At 41.2% G+C, this 20,813-nt stretch overlaps 1 protein-coding gene across 1 annotated transcript in view; it reads left to right on the top strand.

The window, feature by feature from the left end:
• Window positions 1-226: 226 nt before the first annotated feature.
• GPC5 (glypican 5) overlaps window positions 227-20,813 on the top strand; it is a 1,597,736-nt gene continuing 1,577,149 nt past the window's right edge. The window contains exon 1 of the mRNA XM_017343550.4: window positions 227-819. Within this exon, the coding sequence (XP_017199039.2) occupies window positions 657-819 (163 nt within the window). The 5' untranslated portion in view covers window positions 227-656. The remainder of the gene's footprint in view (window positions 820-20,813) is intronic.

Raw genomic sequence — 20,813 nt, 5'->3', positions numbered from 1 at the left:
CGCAGTTTGAATACGAATTCCTACGCACAGAGGCCTTGATTCGTGGAGAAATGTTCTAGCTCCCTTCCATTGGTGTTTATTTTGTCTTCCCCGACCTAATTCATACATTCTCTCTTTTCCTCAGGCTGGGAGCGCCGGCTCCAGCTTTCTCTCTGTTGCTTCGGTCCGGTCCATTGCCTTTCTAAGGTCTCTCCAGCTGGGGGCCGGGCTTGACCACGTCTCCGCCGCGCGGAGCGGGACAGCGCGTCGGGGGCGTGGCCTGTCCGCGGGGCGTGTCGTGCGGGGGGTGGAGCTTCCCGTGGAGCGCGGCCGGCGCGGACAGCCCAGGTTAGCGGCTGCAAGCCGAGCCCGCGGCGGCTGAGGCGGCGGTGGCTGGAGCTGGGTGCGCCCGGGTTTCCTGCGGCCCCAGCAGCGTTCTCCGCCCGCGCAGCGTCCACTCGCCCTCAGCCAGGGAGGGAGACCCTGCAGTGCTCCGCCCTGTAACTCCGGCGTCTCAGTTTCAGGGCTCCAGAGGAGAGAGCCCCGAGCGCTCCCAGGTGTAGCCAGTTTCCGAGTGCGGTCCCGAGGCGCCCGAGGCGCTGTCTCAGCGCGGGGCTGCTCGGGGCGCTCGCGGAGAGCGGGGGCCACCGCCGGGCGAGGTGGCCGGGACACCGACGATGGAAGCGCGACCCTGGCGCGTGGGCTTTCGCTGTCTGCTCCTCCTGGCTCTCGCCGGGTCCGCCCGAAGCGAGGGCGAACAGACCTGCGAAGAAGTTCGGAAACTTTTCCAGTGGCGGCTGGCCGGAGCTGTCAAGGGGCTGCCGGATTCGCCGCGGGCAGGTGAGGCGAGGCGAGGCGAGGCGGTGCGGTGCGGCCGGGCGCTGGCCCCGCGCTGCCCCCCGGCTGTGGGGCTGGCACCCCTAGGGGCCCGCCAGCCGTGCGCTGTGGATCCGGATGGGGATGCTCTGCGGGAGCGTCCTGGTGCGGCGCGGCTCGGGGTCTCCCTAACTGCGCTTGCGGCTGAGCCAAGCCCTGGGCGCTCGCTTTCCGCTCGCCCCGCTCAGGCTCGGAGGCGGCCCTGGAAAGAGCCAGTGAGGCGAGCGTCGGAGGACCCTGGGAGAAATTTCTCCCGTGCCCCGCTGGGGGGCCTCGGCTTGCTGCTTCTCACGGGGTGGGAGGAGTTGCCTTGGTCGCCCCAAGTTTGGTACTAAAAACGCAGAACTGCGTGACACTCCTTTGCTGGCGCATAGGGCACGAAGAGGTCAGCCGGGCTACTCCGAAATGCGGGCTCGGACCCTGTAACACCCACAGAGATGGTACCCTTCGAAGGGTCCCCTCTGCGCCCTGGCGCCAAAATGCTCGCCTCGGTGCAGGAGCCCGGGTGTCTCAACAGCGAGGCGGTGTCGAGCCTGAACGGTGTGGTTGGGGCTACAGGCGGTTGCATTGAGTGTTTTGGGGACCGCTTTACAGCATGAAATGGACCAGACGTTGCAAAAGGAACGAATGTGGTTGGTGTGGCCAGAGGAGACGGTGGTTGCTGCCTGCGCCTTCGTCCTCTGCCCCCTAGTCTCCACCGAGGGCGAGAGTTCCCGTGCGCCTTCCGTTAGCTTCCAGACGGGTCTTCCTGGTCCAACGCGGTAGCAGGTGTCTGGAGCTCAGAAAAGGCTTACTGGAGCCATGCACCCCTTTAGCTGCGACCATGGAGCCCGCACGCAGACGAAGGTTGTGAGGTGATTAGGTTGAACAAAGCACTGGTGGAGGATGTTTGAGCCTGAAGTCCACTCCCTGCCCAAGGGTCCAGGGTGGGGAGGTTCCCTCTGAGCATTTACTGAGCTGGGGCAGCTGTGCTTGATTGTTTTGCTGGTTGTGAACTCAATTCTCGTCCGCTGAGGAAAATCTGGGCGTTTGAGAACACTGCAGCCATTTGACCAGTCTTCAACGCACAAATGTGTATTTGAATACATACTGAGTGCCAGGTGCTTTTTTGCACACCACTGGAAGCAACATAGCCAGTGCTGTCAGGTTAGGTCTATTTTCCGACGTCAAACAAAATGACACCATATAAATCTTTATTTTCTTATTCCAGCATGTTCTATTAAGAATAAATCTCACTTATCAATTGCTGGTAAAACTAAAGTAAGTGTGTGTGTGTGTGTGTGCACGCGCGTGTGCAGCAGGGTGGTTACGTTGGACTGTTAAGTCCTCACCTTAATTATTAGATTTTTGCCTTCAAAATACTGTAACTTTGGCTGAGATGTTGCATGAATGTTGATGGCTCTCCAGAAAGGCCCTCTCTTATCTCAGTATTTCTAGTACCTGCTGAATGCAACACATTGACTAGTGGGTGTGACATTTCTAGAACCTGTGTGTCATCTCTTTTGAGGAGAAACTTTCCAGAGTATCATTCACTAAGATAGTCTTTTCCTGAGATATAAGGGTAAACTGAAGCTCTGCCCTACAGACAAGAAATGGTTTTTGTTATTTGCATTTGATTCACATGACACAGAAGAAGTGCCAGGGTGGTAACAATCTCCTTTTCTAAGTCATTCTGTGCAGTTTTCCCATTGCTTGTGCTCTGTGTCTGGCTTATGGTGATGGAGGAACCACAGCAGTCCCAAGGGGCTGTGCAGCCTTGCCCTCTTGGAGTTTTCAGTCTGACAGAGAAAATGTCATTAAGAAGTCACACATGAAAGTGCTATTCTGATTTAGAGTCAACCAATAAAAGACATTTATAAATGGATTTGATATAATTCTGAATATTTCTGGTTTCTGCAGATCATTCTTTGATTTGAATAGTTCACCAAAATATTAAACCCCTTTAACATTGATTATTCTCCTCTTCCCAGTTAAAAGAATCTCATCCCCAAATTGAATAAGCTATATGCTTCATAGATGTTTTCCTTATTTCTGCATTTAAATGTGATCTTAGCATTCAACAAGATTGTGTATATTACTTGGGTATCTTATTTCTAAAATTATTTTTGATCTAAAGAGAAAACACAATTAACATGTAATGATCTAGAAAATACAAATACTAGTATTCTTTGTAACAAGTGGATTTATTTAGCTTAGAGTTTTACATCGACTAGTGCTAGTGCCTTTAATTTGATATCTGTTTTCCTTGGAAGTTTTTTTTTGTGTGTGTGTGGTTTCTTGCATTTTTTGCCACGTTAGTTAATTCCTGAGATGTTTAGCCAGAATGCTGTTTTAAAGGTAGAATAACTTTTACAGTTTTCTCCCTACATTTGTGATGTAAGCATCTTCTGAAAAATGTCATCCAATTTGAAATTAGGAAAATGATGAGAACAGCCATTTGAACTGTTTCTCAGATTCCCTTTATCTTTGTTCTCTACCCTGCTCCAATTCTTTTAAGCCTATTGAGCTCCTAAGTATATTTGGATGAGAAATGTAAAAAAGGAGAGAAGGTGAAAATGTGATTGGAATTATAGATTTCCCTGTATTCTGGTTTTATTTCCTAAGTAGTAGTCAAGATACTTGTTTATTTTTAGTTAGAAAAGAATTGTTAGTGAAAATGTCCTTTAAAGGTCTTTTTACTTTTATTATTGGGGAGGGGGAAATGCTTTCCTATTGAAATTCTCTTCACACATGCATTGTTCACACACTTGCGTCCTTTCTTCTTGGAGAGCATAAGTCAGGGAGAGAAGTTTGTAAAAAATCCAAGACGACATTCAGAATTTATGTACCAATTAGTTTTTTTTCTAGATTTGGGTATTCATTGATAGAGAAGTCTCTGCTACATATATCCTCTATATCACATTTGTAAAAGATACTTGGTAGATTTTGACTCTAAATGAAATAAGAAAAACATATTCTTGATGTGAAAAATGAAATCCTAATGCTATAAGACACTTTTAAGTGTTGCACTACGGTTTTTCCCCCCTAAACCTGCTTTCATATAATTGAATCTTGTACTCCAGCACAGTGCTATTTTATTGTCACACCCAAGAGAAACAATCTACCTTGTAACCTTGCAGTTTGGAATTATAAACATAATGGGTTTCAAAACTTGATTCTGCCATTTGGAGTTTACATCCTAGGCTCATCAGTTATTGTCTTTGAAATTTTGCTTCCTCATCTGAACTGAAAATCTTCTGAAATGAAATAGTATATGGAAAATAGCCCAAATCCAGGCACATACGAAATGTTCAGGAATATGTTCTTATCAGTGTCATCTAGTCTGCCCTCTGTAGCTACATCTGTGGATACATTCTGCATCTGTGGATTCAACCAACTGAAGACTGAAAATAATAAAAAATTGCATCTGTAGTGAACACATGCAGACTTTTTTTCTCATGCACCAAACAATGATTATTTTATGTGACATTTACGTTGTATTATACTATTAGTAATTTGAGGCGATTTAAAATTATTGTGCATAAAATATGTTCATAGGTTAATGAAAATACTCTGCCAGTTTGAATAAGCACCTTGGCTTTTGGTATCCTAGGAGGGTCTGGAACCAATGCCCATGTATACTAAGGGACAACTGTATTACTTTTTTTCATTTTTTTGTTTGTTTTTAAGATTTATTTGTTTTGAAAGGCAGAGCTACCAACAGGCAGAGGCAGAGAGAGGTCTTCCATCTGCTGGTTCACTCCCAGATGGCTGCAATGGCTGGAGCTGTGCCAATCTGTAGCCAGGAGCTTCCTCTAGGTCTTTCATGTGGGTGTAGGAGCCAAAGGACTTGGCCCATCTTCTACTGCTTTTCTGTGTGATAGCAGAGAACTGGATTGGAAATGGAGCAGTCAGGTTTTGAACCGGAGCCCATATGGGAGGCCGGCACTGCGGGCAGTGGCTTTACCCACTATACCACAATGCTGGCCCCAAACCTGTCTTTCATATCTTGATTTTAACTTGACTTTATGTGATTTTTAGGATGATATTTTTCTGAAATGTGAAGTTCTATATATCATAAAATGTTTTTTATAGTAAAGAGTTGTTTTTTTTTCAGTCCTAGGTGTTTATTTCTAAAATTGGGAAATAAGTTTCTATTTGAAATGATATTTCTAGGTTATGATGAATAAATATTTCTAAGAAAGCAACAATGTTGTATTACTGCTGGTTGCAACACCCGTAGCCACTGCATTCACTATTACCTACCATGTCATTTTTTAAAAATTTATTTTATTTATTTGAAAATAAGAGAAATTGAGATCTCCCATCTGCTGGTTCATTCCCATACAGCTGAAATGGCCAGGGCTGGGCCAGGCCAAAGCTGAGGGTCAGGCACTCAATTAGATCTCCCATGTGGGTGGCAGGGACCCACCAGATTGCTGGGACTCAATCACTTGAGTCATCACCTGCTGCCTCCCAGCATGTGCATTAGCAGGAAGCTGGAACAAACCCAGGAACTGAACTAAAATATTCTGATAGAAGATGTGGACATCTTAAATGATGTCTTAACCCATGCATCAAACACCCACCCCACCATTACATTTTTCTTTCTGCCTTCAGAAGGTAAAGCAGTATGTATGAGGTCATTTAAGAAGTCAGATAAATGGATGGCTGCTCATTGACAGTAATCTCAGTTTAGGAGTCTGTTTCTGTTAAATTAACCTCTCAAGCTGCTTCAGCAGTAGTTACAGTGATCCATTTTCCAAAGCCAAAATTGTGACATGGTCTGACATTGGGGCAGATTATTAATATCAGGATTGCCCTGTTTTGAAGCCAGCCAAGAACCACTAGAAACAAGTCTGTAGTCAAATAAAGGAGGTCCATTTTATTTGCTGCAGTAAAGGAGGTTGCACTCCACAGGAACTATGGGTATCTTGGTATCAGGCAGCTGGGCTTTTTATAGAATTTAGGCTTGTGCTGGGTGATTATAAGGAAGGTTTAATGAAATGAGGGCAATTCAGGAATCAGCTATGTTGATAAATTTTATCTAGATATTAGGAATATTAAGGTGAGGTTAGTTGTCATTATTAAAGAAGCAATAGTAACTAGTGCTGACCAATAAAGGGGGAATGTTTAGTCTCTTTTGTGGTGCAGAATGTCCTTGTTACTGTCCCCTTGCTCCAAAGCTCTCCAGTGGTCTTATTATAATTTCCTTATTCTGCACACATTATTTTGGTCAAATTGTGAATACCAAGGACCAGTTCTAGTGCCAGGGCAGTTTGTTACTTTCTCTCCCTGGAAAGTCCATGTGTGCTTTGATATCTCAGAGAATCATGTATTTCATTTTTACCTTGGCTTTTAGATGAGCTTAATGATGGGAAAGTGAGTATGAAGTTTTTATTCTAAGCTTATAGACTATGTCTTCAGGGATCTGAATATCAGTCACACAAAAATTTCTTAAAGGGTCAACTATAAATATTGTGTCAATGATAAGTATGCTGACAACTGTAAGTACTGTCTGTCAGCTCTCAATTGTATGTTTGTTGTGCCTTCCCTGCATCTCATCATTGACGCTCCTTTTCTTGGCAAGTATCCATCATTTTGTATTTGTATAATTGTCTTTAGGAAAGGTGCAATTTGGTGAACTTAAGGATAGTATTTTACATTTATCTCCCTTCACCTCCATGTTATATTTGGTTGTTTTTAGCCTGTTTGACTTTGTGAAATGTGAATTTTTGTTGTATTTGTATGTACCCACACAAGATCTTTCCACATGGTTCTTATATTTGATTAGAACAACTTCTAAATTTGTAACATCTCTTATCCTTAACTGGTAAGAACAAGAGCAACATTCTAACCAAGTGCTTCTCTTAAACAGACACAATGTCCTAAATAGACATTTGTTATAAATGTATGGTCTCTTGATAACTCTTCACCAGCAAACCACAAATCTGTTTTGTTAAAATGGAGTCACAAGAGGCTTCAAACGTATGCCTTTTTGAAATAGATTCTCTGTGCATGATCTACTCAGTTAAGTAACAATAATTACTTGTAATAAGAATAGACATTCTCCATCTTTTTTTGAAGCTTTTTTTTTTAAAAAATTATTTTTATTTGAAAGTCAGAGTTACACAGAAAGGAGAGGCAGAGAGCGAGCGCGCGCGAGCGAGTGAGCGAGGGAGGACGTTTGGTCGTTTGGTCGTTTGGTCGGTTGGTTGGTCGCTCTTCCATCCGATGGTTCACTCCCCAGTTGGCCGCAACGGCTGGAGCTGCACCAATCTGAAGCCAGGAGCCAGGAGCTTCCTCTGGGTCTCCCACGTGGGTGCAGGGGCCCAGGGACTTGGGCCATCTTCTACTGCTTTCCCAGGCCACAGCAGAGAGCTGGATCAGTATAGGAGCAGCCAGGACTAGAACAGGTGCCCATATGGGATGCTGGCACTTCAGACCAGGGTGTTAACCCGCTGCGCCACAGTGCCAACCCCAGTCTTTTTCTTTTCTTTTTTCTTTTTAAGTTTATTTATTTGAAAGGCCGAGTTACAGAGGGGTAGAGGCGATAGAGGCAGAGACAGAGAGGACTTTATCTGCTTTTTCATTTCCTAAATGACCAAAATGGCTGGAGCTGGCTGAACTGAATCCAGGAGCCAGGAACCTCCTCCTGGTCTCCCATGTGGTTGCAGAAGCCCAAGGACTTGGACTACATTCCCCTGCTTTCCCAAGTGCATTAGCAAGGAGCTGGATCAGAAGTGGAGCAACTGGGACTTGAACCAGTCCCCATATGAGATGCTGACACTGCAGGCAGTGGCCTTACCCACCAAGCCACAGCACCGGCCCCTTGACTTCCAACTGGAAGAAAAGAACCAACTGGTCCCTTGATTCTTCTACTTTGCATCTTTAGTACATTTCAAATTTCACTAATGATATTGCTGAAATCATCTTAAAATGATTATTCATTTCTGGAAATCAAAACAAATAGTGCAGTTTTTGATCAGCTGTGTTAGGTCCTCATATGGCCACATTGTAAGTTGGGTGTGTAGTGCATTTTGATAGAAAGAAAATGAGATTTTGTTTTTATGCAAGAATATATGTTCTCTTGAAAGTTGAAAGTACAAAGAAAGTAAAAAAAAACTTACCATCTAGAAATTAAAACTGAAACTTCTTTTTATTATCTCTTTAGCATTCTGATCATTCCTCTGCTAAGCACATAACAATTTTTGAAAGAGTGTGGTATAATTTTTCTCTTTTTGTCACAAATATTTTCAGTTACAAGCATATCAGCGTTTCTCACTTCCTATGCTATTAAACATCCTTGTAAGAATGTTTTTTAAAGTGGTTATATAGAATGCCATTGAATTATTTTGCATAAATTAAATTCTACTGTGTTAAAAATGTAAGTTTCCAATTTTCACCACTGTGAAGTCCCATGTCTGAAGATTTGGGGTCAAATGTGCTAAATTTTTACCCCATTTACAGCTTGTTCCAGTTCATTACAGTTCATTCTATACTAGGGCTTTTTTATTTTTTAAGATTTATTTATTTATTTGAAAAAGAGTTACAAAAAAAAAAAAAAAAAAAGAGGGAAGGAGGGGGAGAGAGAGATTGATTGAGATTGATTGATTTCCATCCTCTAGTTCACTCCCCAGATGCCTGTGGCAGCCAGTACTGAGCCAGGAGCTTCATCTAGGTCTCTCAGGTGGGTGGCAGGATCCAAAACATGTGGGTCATCTTCCACTGCTTTCCCCAGTCCATTAGCAGGGAGCTGGATTGGACGTGGAGCAGCTGGGGCTGACTTGAACTGGTGCCCATAAGGTATGCCGGCATGGCAGGCTGCAGCTTTCCCCGCTGTGCCACAATGCTAGCTCCTATGCTAGGGCTTCTCAACCTCAGCACCTTTGACATCTGGGGTTGGATAGTTCTTTGTTGTGGGGGTCTAGCCTGTGCATTGCAGGATGTTCAGAAACATATCTCACCTGTGCCCACTACATGCCAAAAGCAGTGTACAACTCTCCTACCAAACTGTGACAACCAAAAATGTCTCCAGACATTGATGATGTTATCCTGTGGGAAGAAAATTGTCCTGATTGCAAACCACTGACCTGAACTGTCTAGCCCCTGGGTCCTTCATATGTAGATTGTGTAGCTGGTTTGTTTTAAGTATTAGATCTCAGCTTAAATGCCATCTCTTCAGAGGAGACTTTCTCAAGGCTTGCTAAACCAGATGATACTGGTTATCATTGTTTCCTGCAAGGCCACGTTACTTTTCATTCTTTTAGCTCTAGATCTTTCACTACTAGACTGTGTGCATGACAAAGATGGAGAGTATATCTACGGAGGTCAGTTTTGGAGCATGTGACTTGTGCAACACGGAGGATTCCAAACACAGAGGGACCCTGCACTTGGTTTAATTTTCTGCTGTAACCATATGAAAATTTCAACCATTAACTCTATATTTTGTTTTTGGGCTGGGCCTTGAAAATTATGTAGCCTGTTCGATGTGTTATTTAATGTACACCAGCATTTGGCATAGAATGGGAGTTAAAAGATTTGTTGAGTAACTTAGTAAAATCTCAGGGGACTTCTTGGTACATCTTTTGAACTTTTCTGTTTCTTAAGTTGAAGTCTAGAGGTCAGTCCATGGGTATTGAATGATTATGCTTTCTTTGTGTAATAACTTTATGTTTTATTATTTTTTTAAAGCTTAAAACAGGCTGGAACCATTAACCTGAAGCCTATCAGTTCCAAACTATTTTTACACATACAATTGCTTTAAAAGAATATCTCAATGATCATATTTTTAACCCATTTAGAGCCTTCCAGCTTTGCATACACTACAAAACTTCACTCAACACCTGCTTATAGTAGACTCAACAAATCATGGGACTATAAAAGACCCTAAGCCATTGAGCCCTTTGAACGTCTCTGACCCAGAGACTTCCCCTCTTGCTGCTGAGTGTTATTACCTAGGCATGTGAGGCCCCTGGCCAATTCCCTTCTCTCATGGGAGTTCACTGTTTCTCTTCCCCTTTGATGATGCCCTACATCGCTGCCTGTGATAGGCCTCTTGTATGTGAGGGACTTTGCACTAAAGGCAACCTATCAAAGTGCCACCCAAATAAAGCTTATTGTACATTACTGCCATCTAGTGGTAATGTCTAACTCTAAAATCCTGGAACTCAGTACACATGGATCCATACTTGACTCTAGTATACTCATAAAATGGTGACTCAAAGTAGTAATACTGATTTTAAGTGTATTTCTTACCATTTACCAATAGGCTATTGGAAAACAAGATCTGTAATTGATTTCTCTTTTTGTCCTATGATTAGGCCAACATTAATAAATACATTTTTATTTGTAAAATTAATCTTATAGTTACCTATACATTTAAAAAATTTAGTTGTATTTTACATTTATAATTAATAGGATGAGAAATATAGTATGTGAAATTTCTTAAAATATGTTCTGAGCTTGGCTTAAATGTTTTTACTTTAGCAGAGTTAATTTTTCTTATGTAATGCTTTAAACTTAGAGGGATTTTTATCAGTGTTATGTGACATTTTTGAAATGGAGTAAATGAATTGCCAGAAACAATGCCTGGGACAGTTTCTCAAATGTCCTGTGAGGAAAGGAAAAGTATTTAACATTTAAAGGATTTATTTGTACACCTGTCATCATCATGTAGCCATTGTGACTGATCTACCTCAGAGCTTTATTGATCTATTATTGGGATGATTTAGAAAATAAAGGTGACGAGATGTAATGTGCGCTTGACTCTGGTTTGGTTGGTTGATGTTTTATTTGAATGTCTTTCCTGCAGAGTGGTATTTTTCCATGAGGGAACTTAATAGTAATGAACTAGAACATGGTTCAGTTTTCTTCATTTTCCACCCTTGTTCATTCCATTTTGGGAGTAAAACACATACCATTTATTTGTGGAATTGTTCCTGAGCCAAGAAGACCACTGTTTAATTACAGGATACTGATTTTGAGTTCAGAGTCCATGTAGAGCACCTTTCAGAATAATGCAGAAATAATTGTTATCAAACCACAAAACATGGTATATAGTAGAGAGCTAATCTTTGCTCTGTATTTCCAACAATTCCAAATTTAGTAAAACTTAGTCATTTTCCTCTATATTTATTAAAATGATAGGTAAAATTGTGTATCATATGGTGTTTTGAAGTATACAGATATTGTGGAATTGTTAAATATATCTAATTAAAATTTGCATTCCCTTTTGTGGTGAGAACATTTAATATTTACTCAGCATTTTTTGAGAATAAGTATGTCATCATTAACTGTAGTCACTGTACTTTAGAACTGGTTACTTGATTTTATTCCTCCTGTCATTTGGTGTCCATTGACTAACATCTTTTTAAATCCCACCTGCACCCTCTCCAACTGCCGTAGACTGTGGCAAATACTTTTCTACTCTTTACTTTGATAAGATCAACTTTTTTAGAGTCCATATATGAGTGAGATCATGCACAGTTTATCTTTTTGTCTCTGGGTTATTTCAGTTAACATGGTGTCCACCAGATTCAGGTTCATCTTTTGTCACTAATGGTGGGATTTCCTTCATTATTATAGATTAGTAATATCCCATTGTGTTTGTGTATCGTGTTTTCTTAATCATTCATTATTGGGCATTTCGATTTATCTGCAATTGAAGACCTCTTTTCAATATTATGTCACAAAATTACTACTTTTTCTATATAAAGTATGGCTGGTTATTTAGGATATTTTGTAAAATATATTAGAATATTTTGCATAGTAGGATTTTTAATGTCAGTGTTAATACAATAAACATGCATAATCTGATATGTTTCAGCCATTTAATAAATTTCAAATGCAGTCATATTTAAAAGCTGGTCAACATTTCTTATTTCATAATTTATTACTCTTATAGGATGGTGAATTTGAATTACTAGCTTTCCTTTCCTTTTGTGCCATGATAAACAAATTTATTTTAGTTTTTATAATTTTATGTAAGCGATGTAATTAAGTAGTCTTTGCAGCTATCTTTTTAGAGTTAATAGTCTCCGATTTTTCCTTGTCTTATAGTTTCAAGGGAATTTAGTTCATGATTTCTTCTATATTCACTTTGGGAGAGGATAAAATCTGAGAAGAGAGTTGGATAAAAAGCAAACATAGTGTGTGCCTTCATTGATCAAATAATGTAAAAGTTATTCCAGAATATCTTTCTTTATGACATACATTTTCTTTCATCGGAAGACTGTCAATATTAAATTATCTGTTGAGATTTATTTGCTTTTTTGAATAACTCTCCTATTCAGTAAGGTTATACCAAGTTACATTTGGTTCGTTTTCTTTTGATCATTGAGATGTCTGTGGTTAATGAGCTGAAACTGAAGTAGGTCAATAAAATGAAGAGATTAACAGTCCGTTCTCACCAGGCTTGGAACACCTTTCATTCCGAGTTAAAAAAGTCATTTTTTAAAAAAGGTTTTTGATCAACTTAAAAGGTAAAGGAAATAGAAATAATATGGCGTGACTCAAAAGGCTCAGAAATCAATGAGTTCTTTTAGGGTACCATTTTCAGGTGAAGTTAGAAGGATCCATGTTTGTATAGTTAAGAGCTTAGTTACAAAAACAAAACTAGATTTTATAAATTCAGTGTCACAAAAACTGTTATTAAATATTTAATATTCAATATGTCTTTGACAATATCTTACATACATAACAAGAAAAAATGGTAGATGTGACAGAATTGTAATGTCATGAGATAAACAGATGGGAAAAGCAGACTGTTAACTTATAATTTCTCGCATATTATGGTCATGTGTTTTAGTGTAAAACAATGAATTTTTGTTTTGAAGAGTTTATTCTTCATCACTTGTTAGCTTTGTGACATTTTTCAAATGATTCAACTTCCCAGAAAATGTTTTTCTTTCTTCAGAGAGAGAGCGATATAGGCTTGCTCCTTTTCCCTTTCAGTAGTTTGATATGGTAACGATGGTTTTTAAACAGTAATGCTTGTATTCTTGGCAAATGTGACTTAACTAAATCTATTACAAAATTTGTTCTTAGATATGTTAACAAATGTTTTGTGTTGGTTCAGGGAGTAGGCAGAGAAATTGGGAGAGTTGTTTCCCTTTATGCTGAAAAAATACCAAACTTTCAAGTATTTATCTTCCATCATTCACCCTGAAATAATCCTGTACTCTTAGGTTTTCATTATTTAATTACTAACTTCATATTTGTAGTTTAATTCTGTGGCAAAATCAAATTTGTTTATTAATATGTGTAGTTGAAGATTTAAAGATTTGGCTTTTGCAGACTAATTCTATTTAACTCAATTAAAGTCAAGAAGGGGATAATGTACCTAGAAATTTGTGAGGTTTTAAAGCTGAATTAATGTTAGTAGGGACTGGTTCTGTAATGCGTGGCTGGCTTCATCAGGTGAGTTGGAGTAAATTCTCTGTTTTGTTTTATCCGGTTCTTACCTCTTCTAGTACTGATGGACCTTTGTGTGTTCCCTGTATTGGTGATAAAGTGTGAGTATGGGGCATGCGAAGTCTCTGCTTGCCTCTTCAGATGATATCTGCATCCTACTCCATGTTCCTAGACTAAATCACTAGAAAGCAATGGCTAGAGATGAGACTGGATGGAGATGTGGAACGAGATAGATCCCAAGCCTCATGTTATAGTCATTGCACATTGCTTGTGTTCCTTTACCTAAAGCATTCCTGTCAGGTGGCCTCTCCTAAAGGGTAGTAAGAATGTCCTCTCCACAGGTACTAGCTAGAGAGGACTGCACAATCCCTTATAGTTTTGTTATACCCTGACCTTTATAAAATGTTTACCAATCCAAGGCCACCAATCTTTTTTCTCCCTGGATTCTGTATGATAAAACTTTATATACCTTATTTATTTTTTTTTAAAGATTTATTTGTTTATTTGAAAGTCAGAGTTACACAGAGGAGAGGCAGAGAGAGGCAGAGAGAGAGAGAGAGAGAGAGAGAGAGAGAGAGAGAGGTCCTCCATTTGATGGTTCACTCCCCAGTTGGCCTTAATGGCCGCAGCTGTGTTGATCTGAAGCCAGGAGCCAGGAGCTTCCTCCGGATCTCCCACACGGGTGCAGGGGCCTAAGGACACGGGCCATCTTCCACTGCTTTCCCAGGCCACAGCAGAGTGCTGGATGGGAAGTGGAGCAGCTGGGTCTCGAACAGGCGCCCATATGAAATGCCGGCGCTTTAGGCCAGGGCGTTAACCCACTGTGCGGTAGCACCGGCCCCAAAACTTTATTACTTTAAATATGTAAGTTCACAGCTTCAAACCATAGTTTGAGCTGTATTTGAAATATGTCAGGGCAGTGTGTTTGGTGTAGAGACTTGGGATACCTGCATCCCATACTGGAGTGCCTGATTTGAGTCCTGCCTACTCCACTTCCAATTCAGTTTCCGGCTAATGTACTCCCTGGGAGGCAGCAGGTGGTGGCTCAAGTGCTGGAATCTCTGCCGCTCATGATAGAGACCCAGAAGGAGTGCTGGGCTCCTGGCTTTTGCTGGCCCAGCCCTGGCTGTTGTGGGCATTTGAGGGACGAATCAGCGGATGGAAGATTTATCTGTTTGTCTGTCTTTCAAATACATGAAAATATATAAAGGAAAAATTTGGAAAGACAAATGTGTTCGAGTTATTTAAATGCTTTTAGAAGTTCTAATCAATGATGATCTCTTACATTCAGTTGCCTCGGGCTAATGACTTTTGTTCATTAATTGTTTCTTTCCTTCCCTTTCCCCTCATTCTTTGATGAGCAGTAGTGTCAGTTAACCCTTCAGGCTTCAGTTGGAAATGTGATTAAGTCAGTAAACTGTGTGATGACTGTAGTTTAATTCCTACCTACTCTACTAGTTCTACCAGCCATCAAATGCTCATAGATCCTGTTTTGCAAATGTCTGTCTAATTTCTCTGCCCACCACCATTGCCACTGCTTTGCGTTAAGCTAGTGCCTTTTCATAACTGAATTACTCACTCAGCCAACATCTGGTTTTGGTTCTTGCCAGCCCATTTCTCAATGAGTTCCTAATAAAACTCAGATCTTTTTATCTTGTGATATATCCTTCAGTGCTTTCTCTTTGCTGTTCATTTTAAAAATATGATTGTATGTAAATGCATAACTTAAGTGTAATAAAAGGAAACATCAGGATGAAATAAATGGGAGGGTATTCCCAGGGCATTTCATATGCAATGTACAGCAATCAAAAGCTTAGTACCCTTAATCATAAATGAGCTTTTATAAATTGATAACAAAGACATTAATATTCTGAAGGAAATGAAGGAGAACCTAAAAAGGAAATTCAAATGCTATAAATGATGCTGCAGATATGTGAAGATGATTAAGCTCAAATTAACACAGAAAAAAACAATTTCTCAGGAATGTCACAGTATTAAAGGTTAGAAATACTGATGTTAATGTTTCTGTGGCTGTAGGAAATAGAATACTCTCATATACAAATACTGAAAAAGAAGACTGCTGAAGACTGTTTCTATACTCTGGAGAATTCTGCATGGATGGCTCAAAATTTAAATCTCGTTTACCCCTTGCCCCAGCAATTCAAATTCACAGGAAAGTATTCCAAAACAAAGTAACTGTACAAAACTTGAACTAATTTATATGTAAGCATATTCATTGCACAGAAAATTTATAGCTAATATGAATCTGTTAAATGATCAGTTTTGGATAATCATGTAGAAATTAAACCAGGAGAGGTAATGGTATATAAACAAAGTAGAACAGTGATTTCTGACATTGTTAAAAGGAAAAAGCAAATTATGTTTTTGCTATAAAATAGAAAAAACCTACTTGCATATCAGTGTATGTATCAATAATATCCAAACATACATAAAATGCTGTTAGGTATAGATACTTTTGGGGACTAGAACCAGGAGGAGAAAAGCAGCTGAGAAGTAAAAATAATATGACTTCATGAATTTCCATGTCCTTTGAATTATTGAAAATGACAATCTTTTTAACAGTCGAATGTTTAGATTTACGCTTTGATAAGTGAAACTTAAAAATGTTGGTGAGTCACACTTAGCAGAGCACTGAGATGAAGCCGAGACGTCCTGGGCCTCCGTGTAAGCAGCCTTCAAGTATGCTGGGACTGGGTCCAGCGGCATCAAGAGCAGCAATTAATCCATTGTTGTTTGTTTTACTGTTTCTTCGGTGCATTTTATCAGAACCTTCAAGATCCAGCTCCTTTCTTAGCTTCACACGCTCTCTTTCTCTCCATCTGCAGAGGTCGATTTTTGATTCTGAGCTCCTCCCACATCATCCCTGGGACCACCGAGGTTCTCCAAACTAACCTCGGATCCAGCAATTGTTTCTAAAGTCATCTTTGAGTAGAATACCTAATTCTAACTATATCATTAAGGGAAAATCTTTAAGGACAAAGAAACATCATTTCTCTCATATGCCATTATGTTAGTGTATTAGGCTTAATTTGCAGTTTGTCCTAATTGGAAGCTACTTTCCATACTCTTAAATGATAGTAATGTTTCTAAATGGTAAACCTTAGGTGTTGACCCTGTAAACTACTTCATGCTTTCAGATTCAAGGGACAGAAGCCCAGCTAGAGCTGTCTTAAAAGGAAAATGCAGCCGGTGCCGCGGCTCACTAGGCTAATCCTCCGCCTTGCGGCGCCGGCACACCGGGTTCTAGTCCTGGTCCGGGCACCGGATTCTGTCCCAGTTGCCCCTCTTCCAGGCCAGCTGTCTGCTGTGGCCAGGGAGTGCAGTAGAGGATGGCCCAGGTGCTTGGGCCCTGCACCCCATGGGAGACCAGGAGAAGTACCTGCCATCGGATCAGCGCGGTGGCCATTGGAGGGTGAACCAACGGCAAAGGAAGACCTTTCTCTCTGTCTCTCTCACTGTCCACTCTGCCTGTCAAAAAATAAAAAATAAAAAAAAAAGAAAATGCATTGGGAATCTATTGAGCTATCTCATGGGACAGTGGAGACAAGAGGGGGAGGATGGAAGAAATGAAAACTGGGACTAGAATGTTTACAAATCTCTTTATGATTCTAGGATTGTTTTTTCTGCTTCAGAGCAGCATTCTTTATGTAGAATATATGACTGCCACAAAGCCTCTGTCAGAAAGGAGACACCCGAATCTTGGTGGCAAGTGTAAAAAAATTATTTTTGAAAGATTTATTTTATTTATTTGAAAGAGTTACATGGGGAGGGGAGAGAGAGAGATATAGAGATGTATCGAGATCTTCCATCCAGCCGGAGCTGAGTTGATCTGAAGCCAGGAACTAGGAACTTCTGGGTCTCCTACATTGGTACAGGGACCCAGGGACTTGGACTGTCTTCTGCTGCTTTCCCAGGGGCATTAGCAGGGAGTTGGATTGGAAGTGGAGCAGCCAGGACTTGAACTGGCACTCATATGGGATGCCAGCACTGTAGGCTGGGGCTTTAACCTGCTGTGTGACAGCACCGGCCTTAAGTTTAAAAATTTGAAGGACGAGATAATCTTATCAAATATGAAAGTCTTTTCATTAACTGTAATAATAGGTTGGGAGAGGAAGAGGTCCTAGAGAGGCTGTGCAAGTCATACATACAAATTGAGAGGTGTTTGATACACATCAAAAAACATCCTTCATGGCTCCTTAGTGCTTATGGTTGAAGTTCAAACTCCTGTGTGTGTCATTTAACTTTCTCAGTGATACAAAATTCCTGCTCCTTTTCCTCTTTTGTCTCCTGTGGTCTAAAAGCTCTTTCCTATCCTGCCTCCCTAACATGAGCCCTGAGCATTCCTACAAGTTTTTTTGGCTATGCCAACAATTCAAGACTCTGTGTTGCTTCTACTTGGGCCATTTTTCAGTGTCATATTTGCAATGAGCAATCTTGAGGGATGAATTCCCCAGATTAAAGAGTAGGATTGCTTAGGCTTGCTGTGAAAGCATTGAATTACCAACAAGTTCTATATTCCTCTGCTATAACACAACCTATTACATGGGCAGATATCCAGCTGGTGGGTGTCTAGCAAGATGGTCTTGTTGCTTGCCTTATTGTGAGTCTCCTGTTTTCTGCCAGTGCCCATAAAGGGGCAAGCAGGAAAACTCCTAGACCCTTAACATCTCCTACAACTTCCCCAGACTAGAACCTAACTTTTCATTTGAGCCCTATCTCAATGCTTTTGATGTCCCAATAAACCATGCCTTTTCATATACTTTGCCTGTTGTTGCTTCCTCTGGAATATCATTCTCTTCCTTTTTCTTCATCTGTTCTTGTCAGACAAATCTGAGTTCAAATTTATTTTGCTCTTTATCTGCTTTGTGAATTTAGAGTTTAATCATAAGCTCAATTTGCATTTATAAAATGGGAATATTTTCTAGTTTCTAGATGTGATAAGGAGAATATAAAGCATCGGTTTAAAAAATATTCCTCAGAATCTTTTCTAGCACCCTTCTCTTGTCTCTCCAAGAAGAGGAAAACCTATCTCTCTGGGATCCCATGAAACATGGTACATCTTTCATAGCATTGTATCATATTAATTATTTTTACAAATGTATTTCCCCCTAGTCTGAGCCCTGGACAGAAAAATGCATTTATCTTCATAATATCTTTAATAACTTCAGTACAGTGTCTTGTACAGAACAGGTGCTTAATCAATATTTGATGAATTCATTTGATTTATTAATCAAAATAAAGAACAGAAAATTACTCTGCAATTTAGCACAGGTGACAGGAAGACATAGCATCTCCTGAAAAGTCAAGAGCTGCCCATTCCCACACTCAATTTAGAAACGTGTATTACAGAAAAATGAGAGCTTAAATTATGATTTCACAGCTAGATTTACTTTGCCATGGGCACAGTAAACAGGCAAAACCTCCCTTTCAGACCAAAGGGAGAAAAAGCTTTAAAGTGAGGACATATCTTGCCTCATGGGCATTGTCTACCTCACAGAGAAACCACTATTAGAACATGCCTGTGATTATAGACTTCTAGTTTAGGCCACAAAGATTAGAGATGGGACTTGAGCACCCCCTCGACTTGCATCCTCTGGTCTGCTTTAACAAAAACCAGGTGGAAAAGAAAGCTAGGCATCAGAAGCAGTGTAAAGATAGGTAGCAGGCCAATTAACGGCTGCTTTGCAGTGATCTGCTATCAAGGAGACCCAGCACTCCAGTCCACTGCAGTGGCTTTCAACATGGAAAGTCAGGACTTCAGCAGAAGTCAGCTTATGAAGAGCCCTGGCAGCTCTGCCAGCCAAGAGTTGGGTCACTGGAAATGGAACTGTCCTGGAGTCGAAGGACGCCCAGGTCAAAGCCACAGATTTTGCTGGCTCTAAGCTGAAAAGTCCTTCATTCTTCCTGGCTTCCAAAATAACCACTGTTGCTGAGGGGATGGCCAAGTAGGGTCAGTAACATTGCAGGCACACATGTAAATTTCCTGTTAGAGATGCCACCTGCCTTTACCTGGCCAGCTCTCCTCTCAGGACAGCTAAGTAATGAAGTCAACAGGGTGCCTTCCCCAAGGAGGTTCTCACCTCCCTTAGGATGTCCCCCATGTGTAGAGAGAAATAGGTCTTGGCCTCGTAAATATCAGTTCCTTAAAGCTCACCAGATTACTGTCAGGTCCCTTCTGTCAATTTCTGTTTGCCTCTCAATTGGAAAACTTATTTGTGGCTTAGATAGCACCTTTCTTAGATCCTCTAATAATGACTCTGTCCTTTGTTCTAGACCCTGTCCAGCCCATTTGGGGCTTCATGCCTTTGTAACATAGCCTCTACTCTATCATCAATGGCTCTACTCCTGACCTGTGTGTACTGATGGTCCTCTCCCCCACTTAATGTTGTATGATTGTTCAGAATTTTCTCTACAGACAAACCCCTCTACCCTCAAGAGATGAGTGGCCTTTCTCCAGTCTTTGTTGGGATCAGCTTCAAACCACATCCATCAGTCTTCATTAGGGTCCAGAGACCCCCCCCCCCCCGCCCCCATTTCCTCTCTATGAAATCCTCTCATTACTTGGTTAATGCCATTCTTAGGATCATTGACTGCAATTCTCATCCTGTCTTTTATACTATTATGTCTGTTTAAGTGTTTACAGGAGGTGATAATGGAATGAATCAAGGCCTTCACCAACCAGGTGGTCCACCAAATGCTGCTACAGGGATATACTCGGCTCCCCACCCAGGAGACAGTGGCTTGAGACATCGCCCCATGCCAGCAGAGAGTACCTGGTCGCCCCATATCAGCAGGAAGTAGCTCTAATGACAGATCATTGTCCCTCCACCCCTCTTGGACTTCTGGGGCAGATGTAATCCCATACAACTCCTGCTTTATAAAAAACAAAAGGTGGGAATGTTAGTAAAATGACACAGTCTTATCTGTGGCATGAGCCCCGGGCACCATTCTAGGCTCTAGCCCCCACCTCCCTCCGCATTGCTGGAAGCCAGGTGACCACATGGCCCAATTGCAGGTGTCAACTCCACCCCCACCCTAATGGGATTGATTCACTGCTCCTATTTCCCTGCCCACCTCCCAGCAAAGGTTTAACAGGAGCTGAGCACGTGCTCTCTTGATCTCTTACTCTCTCTTACCCTCTTGCTCTCTTCCTCTGGCCCATCGGGCTTCCTTCACCTGACAGTAAACCTTTCCTAGCCTTGAGATGTAACTTTTAAGAACTCTGGTTAAGTTGACCTCCAACCTCCCCCCCCCCCCAAAAAAAAAAAAAAAGCAACAGCAAAACTCGCTATCATCTGCACTTTGTTTCAGTGAACTGTTTATTAGTGTTTTAGGAAAAGGAATCTCCCTGGCTTGGAAGAAATGCTGCACACTGCACATGTTTTAGAGTCTCAGTACATATTGGTAGATTAAAGCTCTGAGAAGTACTGCACTTGCGAGAATCTCTTTATTTGGTTAAGAAAACCATTTTATTGGCCTAAAGAGTTTTATGACTCAGCTCACCTTTTATCATTACCCTGAGAGATTTTTTTTTAAACCAAAGA

Source organism: Oryctolagus cuniculus, chromosome 9 (genome assembly GCF_051225735.1).
Source record: "Oryctolagus cuniculus isolate XC-2025 breed Fujian yellow rabbit chromosome 9, ASM5122573v1, whole genome shotgun sequence".
In the NCBI taxonomy this organism is placed as follows: Eukaryota; Metazoa; Chordata; class Mammalia; order Lagomorpha; family Leporidae; genus Oryctolagus; species Oryctolagus cuniculus.
The sequence above is the reverse complement of the archived record's forward strand: the minus strand, read 5'-3'. Positions and strand labels throughout refer to the sequence as shown.